The sequence below is a fragment of the Quercus robur genome, chromosome 1 (genome assembly GCF_932294415.1).
Source record: "Quercus robur chromosome 1, dhQueRobu3.1, whole genome shotgun sequence".
NCBI classification, from domain to species: domain Eukaryota; kingdom Viridiplantae; phylum Streptophyta; class Magnoliopsida; order Fagales; family Fagaceae; genus Quercus; species Quercus robur.
In genome coordinates, this window is record NC_065534.1 from 15,911,786 (window position 1) to 15,931,373 (window position 19,588).

At 32.3% G+C, this 19,588-nt stretch overlaps 2 protein-coding genes across 3 annotated transcripts; both read right to left on the reverse strand.

Annotated features, from left to right (window-relative positions):
- Positions 1-5,567: 5,567 nt before the first annotated feature.
- LOC126723059 (syntaxin-61-like) lies at positions 5,568-11,036 on the reverse strand. The gene is made up of 8 exons (XM_050426294.1): positions 10,877-11,036; positions 10,585-10,670; positions 9,270-9,383; positions 8,855-8,968; positions 8,275-8,468; positions 6,953-7,043; positions 6,662-6,727; positions 5,568-6,049 (listed from the first exon to the last, which is right to left on the reverse strand). Exons 2-8 carry the CDS (start codon positions 10,636-10,638, stop codon positions 5,939-5,941), a joined length of 744 nt encoding a protein of 247 aa, XP_050282251.1. The 5' UTR covers positions 10,639-10,670; positions 10,877-11,036; the 3' UTR covers positions 5,568-5,938.
- Positions 11,037-12,832: 1,796 nt separating this feature from the next.
- Positions 12,833-17,964, reverse strand: LOC126723065 (syntaxin-61-like). Of its 2 annotated transcripts, none has more exons than XM_050426303.1 (7): positions 17,802-17,964; positions 17,513-17,593; positions 16,684-16,797; positions 16,262-16,375; positions 15,535-15,728; positions 13,596-13,686; positions 12,833-13,436 (listed from the first exon to the last, which is right to left on the reverse strand). In XM_050426303.1, exons 2-7 carry the CDS (start codon positions 17,567-17,569, stop codon positions 13,113-13,115), a joined length of 894 nt encoding a protein of 297 aa, XP_050282260.1. In that variant the 5' UTR covers positions 17,570-17,593; positions 17,802-17,964; the 3' UTR covers positions 12,833-13,112. The 2 variants fall into 2 exon arrangements, with proteins under 2 accessions (XP_050282260.1, XP_050282270.1); XM_050426313.1 differs by having other exon boundaries at positions 17,513-17,590; positions 17,802-17,955.
- Between the last annotated feature and the right edge of the window lie 1,624 nt (positions 17,965-19,588).

The window sequence follows — 19,588 nt, forward strand, 5'->3', positions numbered from 1 at the left end:
AGTTGTTAAAAAGTGATATTTGTGGGTGCACGAATGCACTGTTCACGGTTGAAAAGTCAACCTTTGCGGCTGAAAGCAAAAAAATAAAAAAAAAAGCTGAAACATGCATTGCAGCAAACGTGGACGCAGCAAACGCGGATCCAAACCGCACCTAAATTTAAGTAGAGATAAAACTAAAGGATAATTTGATAAAAATACATGTCTAATTTGCACTAAAATATTACCTACAAAATAGGAACACTTTCTCATTAACTCATTTTTATTGTTTTTTTTAAATACTTTATTATTTAAAAAAAAAAAATCCAACGCCTGTTTCTTTTTTTGACAGGCACGCCTGTTTATAATAACAGAAAAAACTTCCCACCCCACTTACAAAAACAAAACTTCCGTTTTTCTTTCGTAATTTAAATAAATAAATAAATAAAACCCTACCATTTTTCTCTCTTCCCTCCCACTAATCCATTTTTATATGGTTTCCTCCTTTTTCACCCTTATCATCACATGTCTCAACATTCTTTATTCAAAATTTAAAATTAACCAAAACTACTCATAGATATCTTCCACAAATTGAAGACTTATCCCATAAAAAAGTCACCCAACCCGACGGATTGATCTATTTCTCTCTTTTTCTTTTTTCTTTTCTTTTTTTAATGGACATCTATTTCTCTCTCTCTCTCTCCTTTTTTTTTTTTTTTTTAAAAAAAATTTAATGGACATCTATTTCTCTTTCTCAACAAGGAACAGCCTACCAATAAACTTCTGAGGCTTACATTTCCAATCTAGGTTGATAACTCTAATTTATAGAGGCTCTTTTTATTTCACACGGTATTTTTCCATTGAGTTTGTAGAATTTGTATTTTACTTTGAGTTTTCAAATAAAGTGGTAGCCTATTAGATACTTTTAGTAGCTTTAATTTTGACTAATTTCATACATTCATGTTTAGTTATTTGTGCTATTTGGTATTGTGATATTTTTAAAACAAATACTAGCCTCTGAGCGTGAGTGCATGCTCAAAGGCCTTTTTATTTTTTGGATAAAATTTAATAATTTGTATAAATTATAATTTGGGATTACTACATTTTCCAATCACAAAAATAATTAGGGGTGTGATGAGTGTTATGCGTCTGTGGATGAAATATTTTTTTCATCACACCTCTAGGTATTTTGTGATTGGAAAATGTAGTAATCTCAAATTATAACTTATTCAAATTATTAAATTTAACCCAAAATATAGAAGGGCCTTTGAGCGCGTGTTCAGTGGTTAGTCTATATAATTCGTTTGACATGTCATTTCCTTTGACAAATCGTATTAGATCCAAGTTCAACAAACAAAAGTTATATCACAAATATTAATATGTCAGATAATGTGTTAATATCTTGTAGCAAATTCGATGATTGATAAAAGAAAAGGGAATCTCATCATACCCACTAGCGAGGCCAAAGCAAGAAACTTGGGTGTGTGCTAGGACATTGTCAAAGTGTAGGACCTTCCACTTGGGCATAAGCTTAATTCTCACTTTCTCAGTAGTTGATGAAGAAATAACGTCTGTGATTGCATCCCAACCATATTACACCAGTGGGATGACACGAACAAAACATATAAAGAGCAGCATCATGGTTCATGAATCACATGCTAATGCTACTGTGGGCATACTTCAACAGTTTGATATCAATTACAAATTTGTAATCAAATACTGGTTTGACAAAGACTACACCCACCAATCAGTGCTTAGAATCATCAGCCTAGGAGTCACATTCTTTTGTGTCTGTCTGGGCCGACCACCATAAAAAAGTTGGGCTAATGACGGTAAACAGAAAGTGCAGAAAATGCTAAATTTCTGCTCATTTTTTATGGATTCGAGACCTTTTCATCTAGGGAAGGTGTACAATTGGTGGGACCTTGAAAGTTGAAAGCTCAGGCCATTTCTGTTGTCCTGCTAGAAAATACAAACACTTAATCCAAAACATAAAGTTCAACTGTATAACTTGTGATAAATTATTTGATTTTATCTTGACTCTTGCTAAGAAGCTTGCAGTTTAATGGTATCGCTTTATTTCCTTTATATGAGGAAAACCAGAATCCAAATCCCCCATCTCACATTCATTGTAATAGTTGAATTATGAAAAATGTTATTTCCTTTATGAGGTGAACCGGATTCCGAATCACCCATCTCGCACTCATTGTAATAGTTGAATTATGAAAAATGTAGTAGTTGTTAGTTGTTACATCAAAGAATGACTTGTAGGTATCTAGAGAAAATATTTAATCATGTGCAATTAAAGAGTGCAAATGGAAGTATGGAACAAAGAAAGAGAGCAACAAAGTTTCCATTATAGGCCATTGGGGATATTTCTGAAGCCTCAATATGCCTCATATTGAAATGCTAAAAGTTGAAACTCCTTTAATTTTCCATTGGAGATTTTCTACTTGCCCGTGATTGTCTCTTCTAATTTCTATCTTATGCCTTTATATCATCCATCAATTATTAGCCTACATCCCTATCTTATTCTCTCACTGTTCACAATGAGTAAGTGCATCCCCACTAGCTATGAAAACAAATAGTACCTTTTTTTTTTTTTTTTTTTTTTTTTATAGGAAACAGTACCTTCTTTAAGCAACAGCTCGTGACTTCCTCTGGTCCCTTAGAATATGATCTCCACTCAAATGAGTTGCATAGGGATAATAGCTATCATATATTACTCGGAGCTTTTAATATAATAAATCCATATTTCATTCCTTCCAAAATTGATTAGCTGAGAGGCTGTAATGCAAAAAAAAAAAAAAAAAGATGATTGTGCATAACAAAATGGTAAAAACAGTTGAATAATTAGAAAAATGAAATCATGCCCTAGGCTAGGCCAAGGAAAATATCACCCTGGCCTGCCCTGGTGATGTGAAAATATGGATCTATATCATGCCTACACAAAGTGATTTATCTTACAAAGCCAATCCTCATAATTAGATAAGACATGATTAATGATTTATCTAGGAATTCAAGTTCTAAGGGAAGAAATGTCTACTTCTTTATGTTCCCATCTTTGAACTTTCTAAGGGGTTTGACATCTAAAGTTTCAATATTTGAGATATTAAGTAGTAGCCTATGAATTTTGAACACTTTTTCTCTTAAATTATGAATTAAGTTATGGATAATTTCCCCTTAAATTACTAATATTTGAGATATTGAGTAGTAGCCTATGAATTTTGAACACTTTTTCTCTTAAATTATGAATTAAGTTATGGATAATTTCCCCTTAAATTACTCATACTTTAAAATATGAATATTAAATTTAGAAACTAGTTATGTATCCATTAAAAATAAATAAACAATGTAATGTATGCAATCAAACAAAACCAAACAATTAAAGTGAATTTGTCTTTAACTCAACACCTCAATTTAATAATTACCAATGCTACTATATCAAATATAAATGTGACTAATAAACAAGCATATAAGAATAACTCAATTTAATTACTCAAATTAATATAATCAAATATAAATAGCAAAAAATTCTCAATATATATATAGCAAATAAACAATAGCAAGCCATTAAATATCAAATAAAATAATAAAACATTAAAATTTAGGTGTAAATCACTAAATTACAATAATATGACCCATGAGAATGAACCCCATCACCTCTAGGCTGATTAGAGAAGCAAGCAAGACCATATAAAAAATGTATGACCATTAAAATATATAAACACACACACAAGTAGTAAAAGAGAGTTCTCTAAAAAAAAGTAGTAAAAGAGAGAGAGAATAATAATTATCTCATACATTCGACATATACATCACTTTTTTTCAACATATGAGACCTACATATTGTAAGAGTGATAATAGATATATACCAAATCCACGAGATAGGAGATACCTTCTTACGAAGGAAGAAAACTCAACTCAATTTTAGTAGGATTTACTGGTTTGGCATGTACCCTTCCTAACTTAATTCCCATTGGACTTAAAATTACTGAATGATGGTTTCTATGGTTTACATATGACACCGAAGCTTGCTTCAGTTTCTACTTTCTACAATGTCATTCTCTTGTTTTCTCTGCAGACCCCAAAGTTTTGAAGTACCTCATCTCATGTACAACATAACATTATGTACCTCATATCATGCCCAAATCATCTACAGCACTTATGCCCCTCATCTCACCCAATACAAGATGCATATTCCAACACTGTAACCATGACATTACAATTTACAAATGAAGTCAAAAAGTTTTTGTTTTTTTACAAGACCAACCTCTGCAATTTCAACCTCAACTCCATCTTCCATGGCTCTCTTCAGCAAAGTTGGAACTTGGCGCATTAGATATTAATACCTTTTTGTTATCTTAACGATAGGTGAAGAGAAGAGGCGGGTGAAGTAAATGTAACAACTTATCATAATTTAGTAGAAGTTCTATGGCCTCCATAATTATAAATGGTATAGATTAGCGTGAAGTCAATGGACTGTAAATGAAAAAATAAATAAATAAATGTTCCAATTATATTTAGAGGATTATCAAGCCATGTAGCTCGGTGATATTGATCGCTCTTTTTTATGAGGAGAACTAAGGTTCAATCCTCTAATTGTTGTAACTATTGAATATAAAAATAATCATAGGATTATTATTTATCTATACACTATTATTTAAGGAGTTTCTCCTATTTGGGATGGATTATAGGATTATCTTCTATCTATACACTACCATTTAAGGGGTTTATGATATTTGGAATGGACATTTCTTTGGTTTAAAAATACCCCTACATCCCTAGGTTTTAGTAGAGATAAAGCTAAAGAACAACCCTGTAAAAATATATCTCTAATTATCATAAATAACATTACCTATAAAATATGACCACTTTCTTGTTGGTTTTCAAATTCAATTTATACTTAAAAACCCACATATTGTCTTCCATCAAATTTTTACTGCTTATCCATTTTTTTTAAGAGATACAATCTATAATTTAGATATTCTCACACAATTTCTATAAAAAAAAAAAAAAAAAAATACATATCTCACACATCTTTGACATCTTTTTCCTAAAAAATAGCACACACAATCTTTATTTAAAAATATCACACACATCTTATTAAAAAAAGAATCACACACAATCTTTTTTTCTTTTTAAGTTTCTCTGCACATGCTTTTATATTGTCTCTCCATTCGTTCCGATCCCAGCCTCTCTAGTTGAATTGTTCACATACATCTTCTTTTATTTTGTTTTTTAGTTTTTTTTTTTTAATTATATTTCATTATATTACTTGATTTGGTTTGAAAGTATACATTTCTCTTTTACATTGATGGTTCTAAAGTCAAATGTAGAAGAGGAATCACTATCACCAATGTGATTGTGTTTATATTTAAGTACATGGTGATTTGAGTTTTAAAAAAAATGAATGAATGGAAAACTGTGACACTAAACTCAAAATAAATAAATAAAGAGCCTCATTGCACACTCAAAGGGCGGCGTGTGACAAGGCTAGTAAAATGGGCTGCAGTGCGACAATATATTCTCTAAATGACAGGTTAGCCCTCCAAGGGCATAATAAAAATGCTCATGGACTAACCAGGAACTGAAATCCCAAGTATAAACCTTCTATATAGCAATAGACAATCGGAAGTCAGAACAAACATCACCCTCACATGGAGGAATAAAAAAAAAAAAAAAAAAAAAAAAAACAGTATGCGGGTCTGATTTACAGTATATTTTTAACTCAATCTGTTCAATATCGAATTTCAGTCCACTAATAATAATATTAAAAAAAAAAAAAAAATTAGAAACACAGATTCTTCCTTGGTTCTGATGTTCCAGGTCGGCTTTTATGTAGCACAAGTATAAATTACCATTAAAATTCTCTGTATTCCCCAAGTCCCATAGTTCCTCCTAAAGATCGGCAACTCTCTTTCTTATGTACATACACGGCTAACTGACTTCACTCTCATGATTAGGTCAAGAAGACCAATACAAACAGGACGATGAAAAGAACCACCAAAAACAATATCATCATTATCTGTCCCTTGATACCAGCCTTCTTCATGACCATAGCCACCTTTTTCTGCAAGGAGAATTAAAAAAGATCCATTTGACCTCTTATGATATCACTAGTACAACCAATTCTTTTAAGGACAAAGTTTGGTTACAAAACAACATTTCTCAATAAAATAAGCATTATTACATATTTTTAAAATTTAACTTTTGAATTATATGTTTTTTATACTCTTAATACACATGTCAAATTTTGCGTCAATCGGATATTATTTACCATATGATCTATAAGCTTATATTTTATGCATAATTTTAAACTACAAAAACTACAATTTAAACAATTTATTAATAACATTACTATTGATCTTTGATTTTCTAGAAATTTTGCATGCATGGAGTATATAAAAAGAAGATGTAATCCAATGGTGGATTTGTCAAAATTCACCTCTAATAAAAAGATATTAAGTAAAGTTGTAGATTAAGGCTATAACCAATTTTGTAGCTAAACTTTGTCCTTCTTTTAATTAGCTAGAATTGTGAAGCTACAGCCAACTTATTATTAGAGGACTAAAGAGTAGCCCAACTTCTGAATTTTGGATTATTGGTAGGGTGGTCCATTTTTTGCAGGGTTGGAAAATATAATCTTAGATTCAAACCTACAGGTAAAGCGAAAAAGGTTCACCTGAACAAAATCAAGACGATTTGATGTACTATCCATTTCCATGCCCAAATCATCTAGAATCTTCTCCTGAAGCACCAAAAGATTTCACATTTTAGTATAACAAATCAGCAAAAATGATCATTTTTAGATTTAATCAAGATAAGTTAAAACTTAAAAGTATTAGGTGCAAGAGTGTTACTCGTGCATCAAAATGCTTATAGAAAAAACATGCACAATAAGTTGTGCATAACTTTTTGTTGGTGGATTTGTGGTAGAGACATCAAAAAGAAACGCAAGCTTTAAAGTCTTTACCTGCCCAAGGAGCTCATCATGTATGGTAAGCCCAACATCTCCAATTCTTACCAGACTTGCACCAAGCTCGTCTAAATCCTCATCCTGTTGCCTACAAGCACAAAATGACAACCATAACAAATCAAAATGAAAGATCTTATGGACTAAACTGCTTGTTCCTAAAAATGATGCAACCCGATCCTGATGCTTCTAAAATAACAGGTCACCTCCTGTTCTGTCTAGTCAGAGCAGCTTTTTTTCTTTTTTCTTTTCCTTATTTTGGGGTGGGCGAGGCATGAACTATCATAAGTCAGCACATCAACAAAATTGATGGAGCATCACCCATTTTTACATACAATGGTCAATCTTTGTAATAACTTAGGGACATCCAGCAGATATAGGAATCTAATAGAAGCAATGTGAAAGGGAAAACTACAAATTGAATTCTAATTTCTATCAATAAGATTTACTTTACTAACTCAAGAAAACTTGGAAAATATAAATTTTAATGATTGGTATATTTCTGATTAGTAATTACACACCTTATGGATCTTAAACCCACAACCTCACCCTCACCACATTTTAAAAAAAAAATTTATATAATAGAAGTACCTTTTGCCTTGATCTTACCAAGGGGAGGTGCCATTTTTTTGCTAGAGCTTATTGGCATGATTTATAGATTTATTTTAAAAATTAGGATTTACAAATGATATAACAATTGTACATTAAAAAAAAGGGTAATCTTTTTTTTTTCTTTTTTTTTTTCAAATAAAAAATAAACTTTTCCACCAAAGTGGTTTGAAATGAATCTATTCCAATCCATTACGTAGTGATTAGATGATCATCTAAATGTAGTGATTAAAAGTACATATGAATGATCACTTACATAATTAAAAAATCAGAAACTAAAATAACAAAAAAATAGCATTGTTCTTTTTCTTACTACTAAAACAACCAAGACTTAATCTAAAAATTTGGGAGTCGGTTATAGATCCTCAACAAATTAATCAGGATCAGCCACATATATTTTGGTTCATCATTCTATTCTATTTGAAGTCATAATCTTTGTTACCTCCGTACTTGACACATCCTTTTTTACTACTACTAAGTTATTTTAGATCTTTTTTTTGTTCCCTCGAGTTAAATAAACTCACTTTCCTTGCTAGTTTTTTTTTTTTTTTTTTAAAAAAAAAAAAAACCTAGTGAGGAAAGTGGCTCTTAGCACATAAAAGATCCAAACTTTTTTTTTAAAAGGACCCAGATTTTTTTAAGATAACTAAATATAAAATATGTATGATTCAGTTCAAGTGTGCAAAGAAGGGAGAAGGAAACGACAACATTACTTTATAAGAAGCAACTGTCTATCTGATTCTGATGCTATAAAGTCATCGTCATCCTCGCCAGAGTACTTGTTGGATCTGTCTGTCTGATGAGAATTTGGCAGCCTCATTAGTTCTCTATGCATCCCATTCACACTAGTACTGCTAATACCATTCGATTCCTTTCCAGCTTCCACTGCTTTCTTTACAGACCTCACCTAATGAAGTATTGCAATCATTTAGGAGATCCGCAAAGCACATACAGGCCATGGGTGCACCATGTAATATGCTGTATGTGACAGAATCAAAACTATACTACAGGTTAAATTTTTATATAAACACCATTAGTTTTGAGTGGAAAAATACACACAATAACAACTTTGAAATGATTTTTGGGCTTAGTGTGTGATACAGATACAAAAAGAAGCAAACAGCTCATGATGCAACGTTCTGTGTAATATACAACATAACTTGAACACTCTTTGGCTAATCATGGTAAGTACAATTCAAACTTTGTTAAGCCATTGTTGCAAATGACAAGGTTCACTACTTTACTTGCTGTAGCTGAAGCCTGTTAATACAATACAGTTGCATAAGAAAATACCTGAGTGCGAGCAGTGCCGGTCCATCTCCTTCGTTTTTCAATTTCCACTTCATCAATGCCATACCAGGCAGGATCTCTAGCTGCTACAGCAATTGCTTTGTCCAATTCATCCACCTTCCTATCAAGAAAGCAGGACTTCAGCAATTGCAGACAGAGGTAAATAGTGTAACAAAGGCCAAAATTCATAAAAATCTTTATTGCTATCAAGTTAGTATAGAATAAGGAAATTTGATTGTCAAGTCGCACAAGTAAAGGTAAGATAAGAGTAAATTGGATTAGAAGATTTATTCACACCCTCATCAACTTCTCGCTGACTCTTTAATATTCAACAACACTATGGAAACCCAAGATGGATCTCAAATCACTACAATAGGAAAAAATAATCAATTTGAATATATAATAATATTGGGTGTACCTGCCACTCAATGCTCTCACAACCAGCAAGCAGCTCCTTTATAAGATTTACTCGCTCTCCAGTATTGGAAGGAATATGCTCCCATTGGTGAAAAGTAGATTGCAACTTATCAATCTAACCAGGAAGGTAATCAACTGTAAGACAATTAATACATACTTCTCCTAAACATAATGCCACCAAACAATTTCAAACACCGATTACTGATACCAGGTGGGTTTGTAAACAATATCAGCAAGAGAATAAGTGTCTTTGTGTGAATGCATGTGTATATTTTAAAGAGACAGAGACAAAGATACGAATATTGTTAATATACAAGCAAAAGAACAAGTGTCTATTATAAATTAAGAATGACTCCAAGTGGACAACACTTAAGTTAAATAGCTATTTATATGTTAATATTAGAAGCTAGGATAGAAAGCACCAATAAGGACAAGAGAGACATATATGATATAATATGGACATGGGGATACATCAATTCTTAAAAATTTAGAATATGAAACGGCATTAATAATTAATTAATTATTATATAAACAAATATTTTCTAAGTACATAAAATGCTAATTTATAGTTTACGAGATAAACAACGAATGCACATAAAATATGTCTAACTATTAAAACTAGAGAGAAAGTAAGTTTAAGTATCCCAAGGTATCCAAGAGTATCCATACCGGATATGCGTCCAATATGGATATGGCATGGCTACCGGTTTGAAGTTACCATGCTTCCTAGATTAGCAGAAATCAATCACAAGACTGACCAAACAAACCAATGAATGAGACAATATCAACATACACAGACCACAACATTTTTACCCCAGTTTCTGCTACATCCTGTCTGTTTTGTTTATTCAAATTATAATTATGACAGATAAAAGTGGAATTAAGCCCATCCCAATAATACAGAGCCAGGGAAGTGAGGGAATAAAAAGATGATTGATAGAGCTGACAATCTAGTTAACACCTGATGTAAACACCAAATACATAGTAACAACCCATAAAATATGGAAAAATAACAATTTAAATCCTATAGCTTAGGGGGTATAACAAATTAAACCATATAGTTTCAAAAGTAACAAATTAAACTCCGACGTTTCAGATAGTAACAAATTAAACACCAACCCATTAAAGCGAAACGGCATTGTGTTTGGGGTTTAACATAGGTGGAAGGTTTAATTTGTTACTTGTAAAACTACAAGATTTAACTTGTTATACCCCTGAATTATAAGGTTTAAAATGTAAATACTTCCTAAAATATTTAAAATATACCTAAATTAAAAAACTACAAAAACAATTAAGTAGTTAGTCAACAAACTTACAGATTCTTGAATTTCTTCTTTGACAACATAGAATGGATCTTGGGCTGAAGGCATCTTCTAAGTTAAAGCAGTAATATATATATTTCCTGTACACATCCAAAAAAGTACAGTAATATGAAAATTGAACTAAATTTTGAGATTGATTAGCTATTATAAATTATAAAACGCAGAGGTATTGAATTATTCCAACAATGGAATTCGAAATCTACGTAAACAAACAAAGGGATATAGTAGATCTAGAACAATGAGATTAAGAATTGTGTTACGAGAACAAAAAAAATTGAAAACATACCTAGGAGTAAAGGCGTGATCTGTGAGATGTGGATGAAGCAAAGAATTAAGGAAGTTTTGTGTTTCAGAGTTTTTAAGATTTCAGGAGAGAGAGAGAGAGAAAAGCTTTTGATTGTTTGTTTGTATATTTCGTAAGTCGTCTCGTGGCCGTGGGGACAGGGGCCTGTTTCCTGATCATTTCCATTTTCCAAATGGGCTCGTCTCAGTCCAAACCCTAAAATGTTTGTGAACTGGCTTAGGCCCGCCAAATTATTATCTCATTTTTTTATTTTGTTTTTTGAGAAACTTAAAACTACTTTTTTTTTTTTTTTTTGAGAAGAACTTAGAACTACATTTAAACTTTAAAGTATGTAAATCAATTTATTTTAAAAAGTCCAAAAACATAATAAAAACCTAATTATATATATATAAACAAGGTACACTTTAAAAGTATGGGTAGTTATAAAATTTTTAGTAAAGACTATAAATTGTATCCATTTAGTTTAAAAGTTAATTAGTTTCTCAATTCTGACCTGTTCTCAAAAAAAAAAAAAAAAAAAAATTAGTTTCTCTAAAAAAAGAAGTTTTTTTTTTTTGGTTAAGAAAAAAAGGGATTCGCTAGGCTATGCTAGTCCCCAGGCATGGCGCTAGAGTTGGACTTTGTTATAGCCAACTCGTGTGGATGCCCACCAACAGACTCCTGCTGGCAGCGAGACTCGAACCTAGGTGGGTTAAACGAAACGTCCGAACCTCATCAGTTGAGCCAAGCCCCCGTTGGCCAAAAAAAAAAAAAAAAAAAGTTTAATAGTTAATTATGTCCACCCTTACTATTATTATTATTATTATTATTATTTTGTAATGAACAATTTATCCAATTTGTCAGAATTTTTCGTACAATCTATAGAAAATGCATTTTCATTTTAAAGTGTGTTTGGACCCACACATTAATATCTTTAATATCTTCTAATAACAAACAAATCATACGCACAATTCCAAGAAACATCATTGTCATGTGATTTATTTAGTGGAATTATTATTAAATTGTCAAGTTATTTGCAGACCAGTTAAATAGTTTAAGGGGAGGGGAGGGATTCTGGTAAAAGTAGGCGATTCTAACCAAGCTCAATTAAAATAAAATAATAAAATAAAAGCCTATGGAATCTTCCTCAACAAAATTTCTCCACAAACTCTCAGTCAAAACAAACCATAACATTTTGTACCCCTAAGAAACCTCCTTGAAGAAATGACAACAAAAAATTCACTAGAAAGAAACTATGTGGTTTCAAAATCTCAAAACACTCTCCTTGGATTCACAAGATAAATGAGTAAACTAACATGGGCTTTTCAATATGCTCAATGGAGAAGGGGCACAAGATGTTATCTCAATAGCTCTAAGTGCGGCAACCTCAAAACTCTCTGAAAAAAATGGTGTATAAGACACTTTTCACACCACCGCTTCTTGATTGAGGGATAGGCAATTAGGCATACTCTCGGGTCTCCTCAGTGTTTCACTTGAGCTAACCCATCTTGCTTGATAGAGCTTCATGTTCGCATGAGCAAAATTCTTCATTCAACACTTCTTTGAGAATCTTCAGAGCAGATTCTACCAAACTTATTACATTGAATGCAATACATTAACAAATGAAGTCTCATTACAAGCAAATGTTCATGGAATGGACCAGCTAAAATCTTAACAAACTCCCCTTTTTAGCCATTCCATGACAAAACATCCCAAAATATAGACTCAACTAAAATGGTTAGCCTTAAGAAACCTCAAACCAAACTAGGACTCACTACTACTACTGGAGACTCAATACAGACTTGTAAAAATAATCTATCTTTCCTGAAATCACAAGCAACTACATTATACGTATGGAGAATTTGATGGGCATAAAATCGCACAGCATGTAACACATCCAACAAGCATAAGCAAACATATCAGCAGATATAGATAATTCTCATAAAATCCAGTTGCCCATATTTCAAACTCTATATTAAACTCTTTGAATTGAATCACATATATCAAACTGAATCAAAGTTAACATAGAACAATAATACATATATGAGCATCAGTACACTAACACGCTTAACTGCACCCTATCAAGAAACAGAAAATACATACACCCCATGTCAGATAACATATGACATACAATACATATAGAGACCTACTCTCCCAACGGGTAGTCCCTTGAGTTTAATCTATCCATCTAAAACTAAGAAAACTCCCTTTTTTTTGTCACGAATAACGAGGGTAGTCCTCAATGATATCCAGGCGGGGGACCACGACTTTCGAGACGATCCAAGCGAGAATTAATTTGAGCCAAATGAGTAGTGATAGTTTCTTGAGAACGGAGAATGGTGTCTTGATGGCGGAGAATACGCTGCAAAGTATCCATAATGTCAGCAGAGGATGGCTGAGCACCATTGGATGATGATGGTTTAGACTCTATAACAACAGCAGCTGCATTCTTATTAATATCACGATCAAGGCTGTCTTTAGAAGTAGGTGCATGTGCCTCATGTCTTGTACGTTTGTGATGTGAGGAGCTAAGTTCTATGCCCAAATCATCTTTAATCTTCTCCTGAAAAGAATTCACATTTTAGCATAACAAATCAGCAACAATGAACATTAGTGTTTTTAACAGAAAACGATAATATATAAGTTAAGCATAACTTTTTGTCAGTGGATTTGTGGCAGATGCATGATGCATCACAAAGAAATGCAAGCTGTGAAGTCTTACCTGCCCAAGGAACACTTTATTTACGGTAAGCCCAACACCTCCAATTCTCGCCACACCAGCACTAACCTCCTTTAACTCCTTATCCTGTTGCCTGTAAGCACCAATGACAACCATAAGGTCCATAACAAATGAAAGATCATAAGTACTAAACCGCATGTTCCTAAAAGTGATGCAACCCGACCCTGATGTTTCTGAAACAACAGGTCAACTCCTATTCTGTCTCTTCTAGTCAGAGAAGCTTTAAAAAAAAAAAAAAAAAAAAAAACAATTTAAAGAGGCAGGTGAGGGGAATAAAAGTCATAAACTATGGAAAGGTGGCACATTAACAAAATTGGTGGAGCATCACCCAAGTTTACATACAATGATCGGTCTTTGAAATAATTTAAGACATTCAATAGATTTAGGAATCTATAGAAGTGATGAGAAGATGAAATCTACAAATTGAATACTTGTTTCTGTTACATGAAAGTCAATTTTGGCTCATTGATGAAATAAGATTCACCGTACATATAAAAAGGCAAATGTGTCATTTTACTAACTCAATAAAATTTGTAAATTATTGATTTTAATGATTTGTAGATTTTTTTTTTTATTAGTAATACATATAATATAAGTATCCTCCACCTTATTCTCACATAGGGAAGAGTTGCGATTTTAGCTGGAGCTTATTGACATGATTCATAGATTTAATTATAAGATTAGCATTTACAAATATTTTAACCATTGTACGTAATAAAGGGTAATGCCTCACCAAACTTGACAAGGCAACTTATGTAATTTTTTAAATTTTTTTAATGAACTTTTCCTCCAAACAGATGATTACAAGTACATATGGATGATTACTTTTTTGATAATTAAAATGCCATAAAAAAAAAATAAAAAAATAAAAACAAAAGAAAGCATGGTTAACTTTCCTACAACAACCACCACAACCAAAATTTTGGGGTCAGTTATGGATCCTCAACAAACCAATACAGATTTGCCACATATTCTTTTTTGTCATTCACTTCTATTTGAAGTAATACTTTCTGTTACCTCCATAATTGATGTCCTTTTTTTTACTTCTACTGATTATTTTAGGCCTTTTGATACCTTTTTCCATTCCTTCTACTTGAATTAACTCACTTTTCCTCACTAGTAGATGCTCCTCCGCACATGACCAACTATTTCAAGCAACCATCCTTCACCTTTTCATTAATAAGGGCCACCCCTCTCATTAAGCGAATTTGCTACACAGTCAATTTATGAACATGTTGCTTCTAAAATTTATTAGTGCAAATGAACATAATAAACATCAAAACTAACATTTTGGTCAGAAGAGAATGGACCTTCATGACCATGGAATTTGTCACTCTATCAAATCACCTTGTGAACTATTACTATTTCATTATCATAGTGATAAGTGAAAAAATGTTCTAAAAAAAAGGAAGGTTGAATGGTCTGAAATAGAATGTTGAGATAGCACATTTTTTTTTGATAAGTAATATAAGAACTATTATTAATAAAAAAAAGATGAATTATACAAGATGTTCATGATGATGAACAATAAGAAACAGAAGAAACAAACAGCCAAACAAAGAAGAGGGAAATCAATTAGAAAATCTAAGGGAAGACAAAAACTTTGGAAGAGATGAAGACAAGATAGCACATACCTCAAGTGAGATAATTATTAACTCTAAGACAATGAGGGAGGTCACATTTATCTTTAGAAGCCAGAAGGGAGATTTCTGCAATTTTTTTTTATATGAGTTTTGAAAATATAAACAGAAACCTAAAGATGTCTTTCCATCTGATACACAAAAAAAGCACTGGAATTCAACACTGAATCTTTAGCAAGTAAAAGACCTAGTTTTTTGAAAGAATACACATGCACATATTAACTAAATATGTGTGATTCTGTGCAAGTGTGTGCAGAAGGGAGAAAGAAACAATAACATACTTTATAAGAAGAAACTGTCTATCTGATTCTGATGCTATAAAGTTTTCACCATCCTGGGCAGTGTACTGGTTGGATCTATCTGTCTGATGAGGATTTTGCAGCCTCATTAGTTCCCTATGCATCCCATTTACACTAGTAATGCCAGTACCATTCGACTCCTTTACAACTTCCACTGCTTTTGTTACAGCACTCACCTAACGAAGTATTGCAATCATTTAGGAGATCCACACAACACATACAGGCCATAGGCACACCATATCTTATGCTGTCCAAAAATATATGACAAGATCAAAACCATACTAAAGGTCATACCCAGTGCACAAAGCTCCCACTTTTTGCGGGGTTTGGAAGAGGTCATGGTAAATAGCCTTACCCTCAATTTGTTTTGGGGAGGTTGATTCCCGGACAGAATCAAAACTGTACTAAAGGTTAAAATTGTAGATAAACATCATTAATTGAGCAGACAGCGGCTCACAATGTGATAGACTGTTCAAGACAATAACATAGTTGAAATGATTTTTGGGCTTAGAAAGTGATACACACACAAAAAGGAGAAGCAAACAACTCACCATGCAACATTCTGCCTAATATACAACATAATTTGAACTACACTTTGGCTAATCATGGTAAGTACAGTACAAAGTTTGTTGAGCCACCATTGCAAATGATAAAGTTCACTTGCTGTAGCTGAAAGTTTTTAATATAATACAGTTGCACAAGAAAATACCTGAGTGCGAGCAGTGCTGATCCATTTCCTTCGTTTTTCAACCTCCACTTCATCAATGCCATAGCAGGCAGGATTTCTAGCTTGTACAGCAATTGCTTTGCCCAAAGAATCCACCTTCCTATCAAGAAAGCAGGACTTCAGCAGTTGCAGACAGAGTTAAATCATGTAACAAAGGCCAAAAGTCATATAAAAATCTTTATTTCCATCAATTTAGTATATAATAGTGATCTTTGATTGTCAAGTTGCACAAGCAAAGATAAGATTGAGAGTACATTGGATTAGAAGCTGTATTCACTCCATCATCATTTTCTCACTGACTCTTTACATATTCAATAGCACAATGGAAACCCAAGATTGATCTCAAAATACTGCAATAGAAAAAATTTAAATTAAATTAAATATATGGTAATATTGCAATGTACCTGCCACCCAATGCCCTCACCAAGAGCAAGCAGCTTCCTTCTGAGATTTACTTGCTCTCCAGTATTGGAAGGAATGCGCTCCCATTGGTGAAAAGTAGATTGCAACTGATCAATCTAACCAGGAAGGTAATCAATTGTAAGACAATTAATATATCCTTAAACATAATACCACCAAAACAAAAACAATTTCAAACACCAATTACTGATACCAGAAGGGTTTGTAAACGAAGGACACCGATATCAGAAAGAGAGCAAGTGTCAACAAGTCTGCACCAGACTTTTGGTTAATGGGGCAGGGGGATCATACATGTACCACAGTTATATATAGGAAGTACTGATAAGGACATGAGATACATACACAATATGATGCAGACACAGTGATACATCAATTCTTACCAATTTAGGATACAATATGGCATGAATACTGTAATGAATTGATATTTATAGAAATAATTTGGGAAAAATTCATTTCAAAGTTCAAACCCTAAAATTTAGGGTGTAACAAATTAAGCCTCACTTATTGTGTTGAAGGTTTAATCTTGCCAGGTTGAGCCGATGAGGGTTTAATCCGTTACTTTTTTAAACTATAGGATTGAACTTGTTACTTTTTAATACTTCAGGGTTTAATTTATTACTAGTAAAACTATAGTTTAAGGGTTTAGGATGAAGCTTTCCCAGATATTTTTTATTTACATATTATGCTAATCTATAGTTTAAGAGATTAAAAAAAAAAAGCATAAAATATGTCTAAATAAAATGATCATATCATATGTAGCAAATAAAATATTAAAATTTGCTTAAATATAAGTACTTGGTGAACAAAACTTACAGATTTTTGCATATTTTGTTTGAAAACATAGAATAAATCTTCTTGGTCTGAAGGCATCTTGTAATATGATATCCTGTACTGCTGTACACATCCCAGAAGAGAAAACAAAAAATTCCCATTAGCCAAAATACATCAACTAATTAACAGAGTTCTTCCACATCCGAAATAAGTAAAAATTCAACTAATTAACATTAAAAAAAAATATATATATATATATATATATATTTCACATTGAAAAGATAATACAAGAGCAACTTAGGGTTTAGAGAGATAGGTTGTACGGACAGACCTTGAAGTTAAAGATATGATGTGTGGCAGTGTGACACGTAAGTGGATGAAGCACTTTGAGAAGTGAACTTTGATCGTCTTTCAGAGTTAAGGTTTCACTGTTCCAGAGAGACAGAAACAAAGAACTGTACTTTGTATTTTGTGGTGTGTTGCGTTGGGGGCTCTGTTTCAAATGGACTCGAGCTCAGCTCATAATGACCAATGGCCCAGGCCCGCCAAATCATTAAAAATTTAAAATTCACATGCTTTAAGTCAAATAAATAAATATATATATATATATGCAAAATTACAAATTACAACACATAAGTTTAATGAATTATCATTTTAGTCCATAAATTTTAAATTTTATTATATCAACTAATTAACATTGACAATTTTGTTATTTTAGTCCTCGCCCATTATTGTTTTTCAAACGTCATTAATTCTCTTAAATAATATCATTAATGTTTGTAACAATAAAAAAATGACTTAAAATGACATTGTTTTAAGAAAATTAATGATGTTTTTTTAATGGTAAATGATAATGGATAGAATGACTAAGATGACAATGTTGTCAAAGTTAACAACTGAAAATGACAAAATTTCAAATTGAATTGTCTAAAATGACTAGTCACTAAATTTATAGGATTTAAATTGTATTTTTGCCTAATAAATATCATTTCTCTACAATGAAAAAGGATTTTATGTCACTGTTACACATGTAACGACACTCACATAAAACTCACTCCCATATTAGTATTGTTACATGTTTAAGAGTGACACCAAATACTAACTCCTCCGTAATACCCTAGGACCATAGCTAGTGGAAATCTTGACCTTCTAAATATTCGCCTTTAAAAAATCCCTTAACCGAAACTAGGTAAATATGTTTGAAATACTATATATATATATATATATATATCCCTTAACCGAAACTAGGTAAATATGTTTGAAATACTATATATATATATATATAAACAAACGTGTATATGGATAAAATATATTTTTTTAAATTGCTATCTTGACAAATTTTTTTTTTTTAAGTTACTGTTTTTATTAAACAAAAATGGCCACTTGGAATATCTTAAACTTTAAGGAGCTACATAAATTGATGCAACTATATGCAACTGGGAAGATTGACTCTCTTGTGTAACATTAGGGGGCAAAGTGTAAAAGCCCTAAATAATCTTTTTATTTGCTTGCTGCCACTCTTTGCCTGTTTTGTTTTGTTGTTTTTTTAAGGGAAGTCTCTACTCTCTAGAATTGGACTATGATTATTTGGACTCTATGGCGCTCCACAACTTTCCTATCATTGACAATTGGGCTTCCCCAATGTTCTAAATACTGAGCCCATCAGCGTTTGTAAATTGCAACTCCCCTACTAATTTTTTTTTAAAAAGATTGGGCTCAGTGTTTGGCAATATATCCACTTCTTTGTTGGAATTTGGGAGCCAGTCCTAAATCCTAATCAGAGGACTGGTTCATATAAATTACAGTACAGTTTAGTCCACATCCAAGTACTGGACCTGTCGAGCTCCTATAAATTACAGTACAGTTTAGTCCATATCCATCTCTTAATCATTGGAGTAGCAAAAGGAAGAATAATATGGCTGCAATAATCTTCCAACTGATCAATTTGCTTCTTCTCAAATGCACATGGGAACATGACATTATGCTTTAAACTTGTTCCCATTGCCAGAGGCAACATAGTGCAATTCTTTGTTCTAATAATTGAGCACATGCTCTCTCTCTCTCTCTCTCATGCACACACATATATATATAAGCAAATTCTTCAATACATAGTACTTG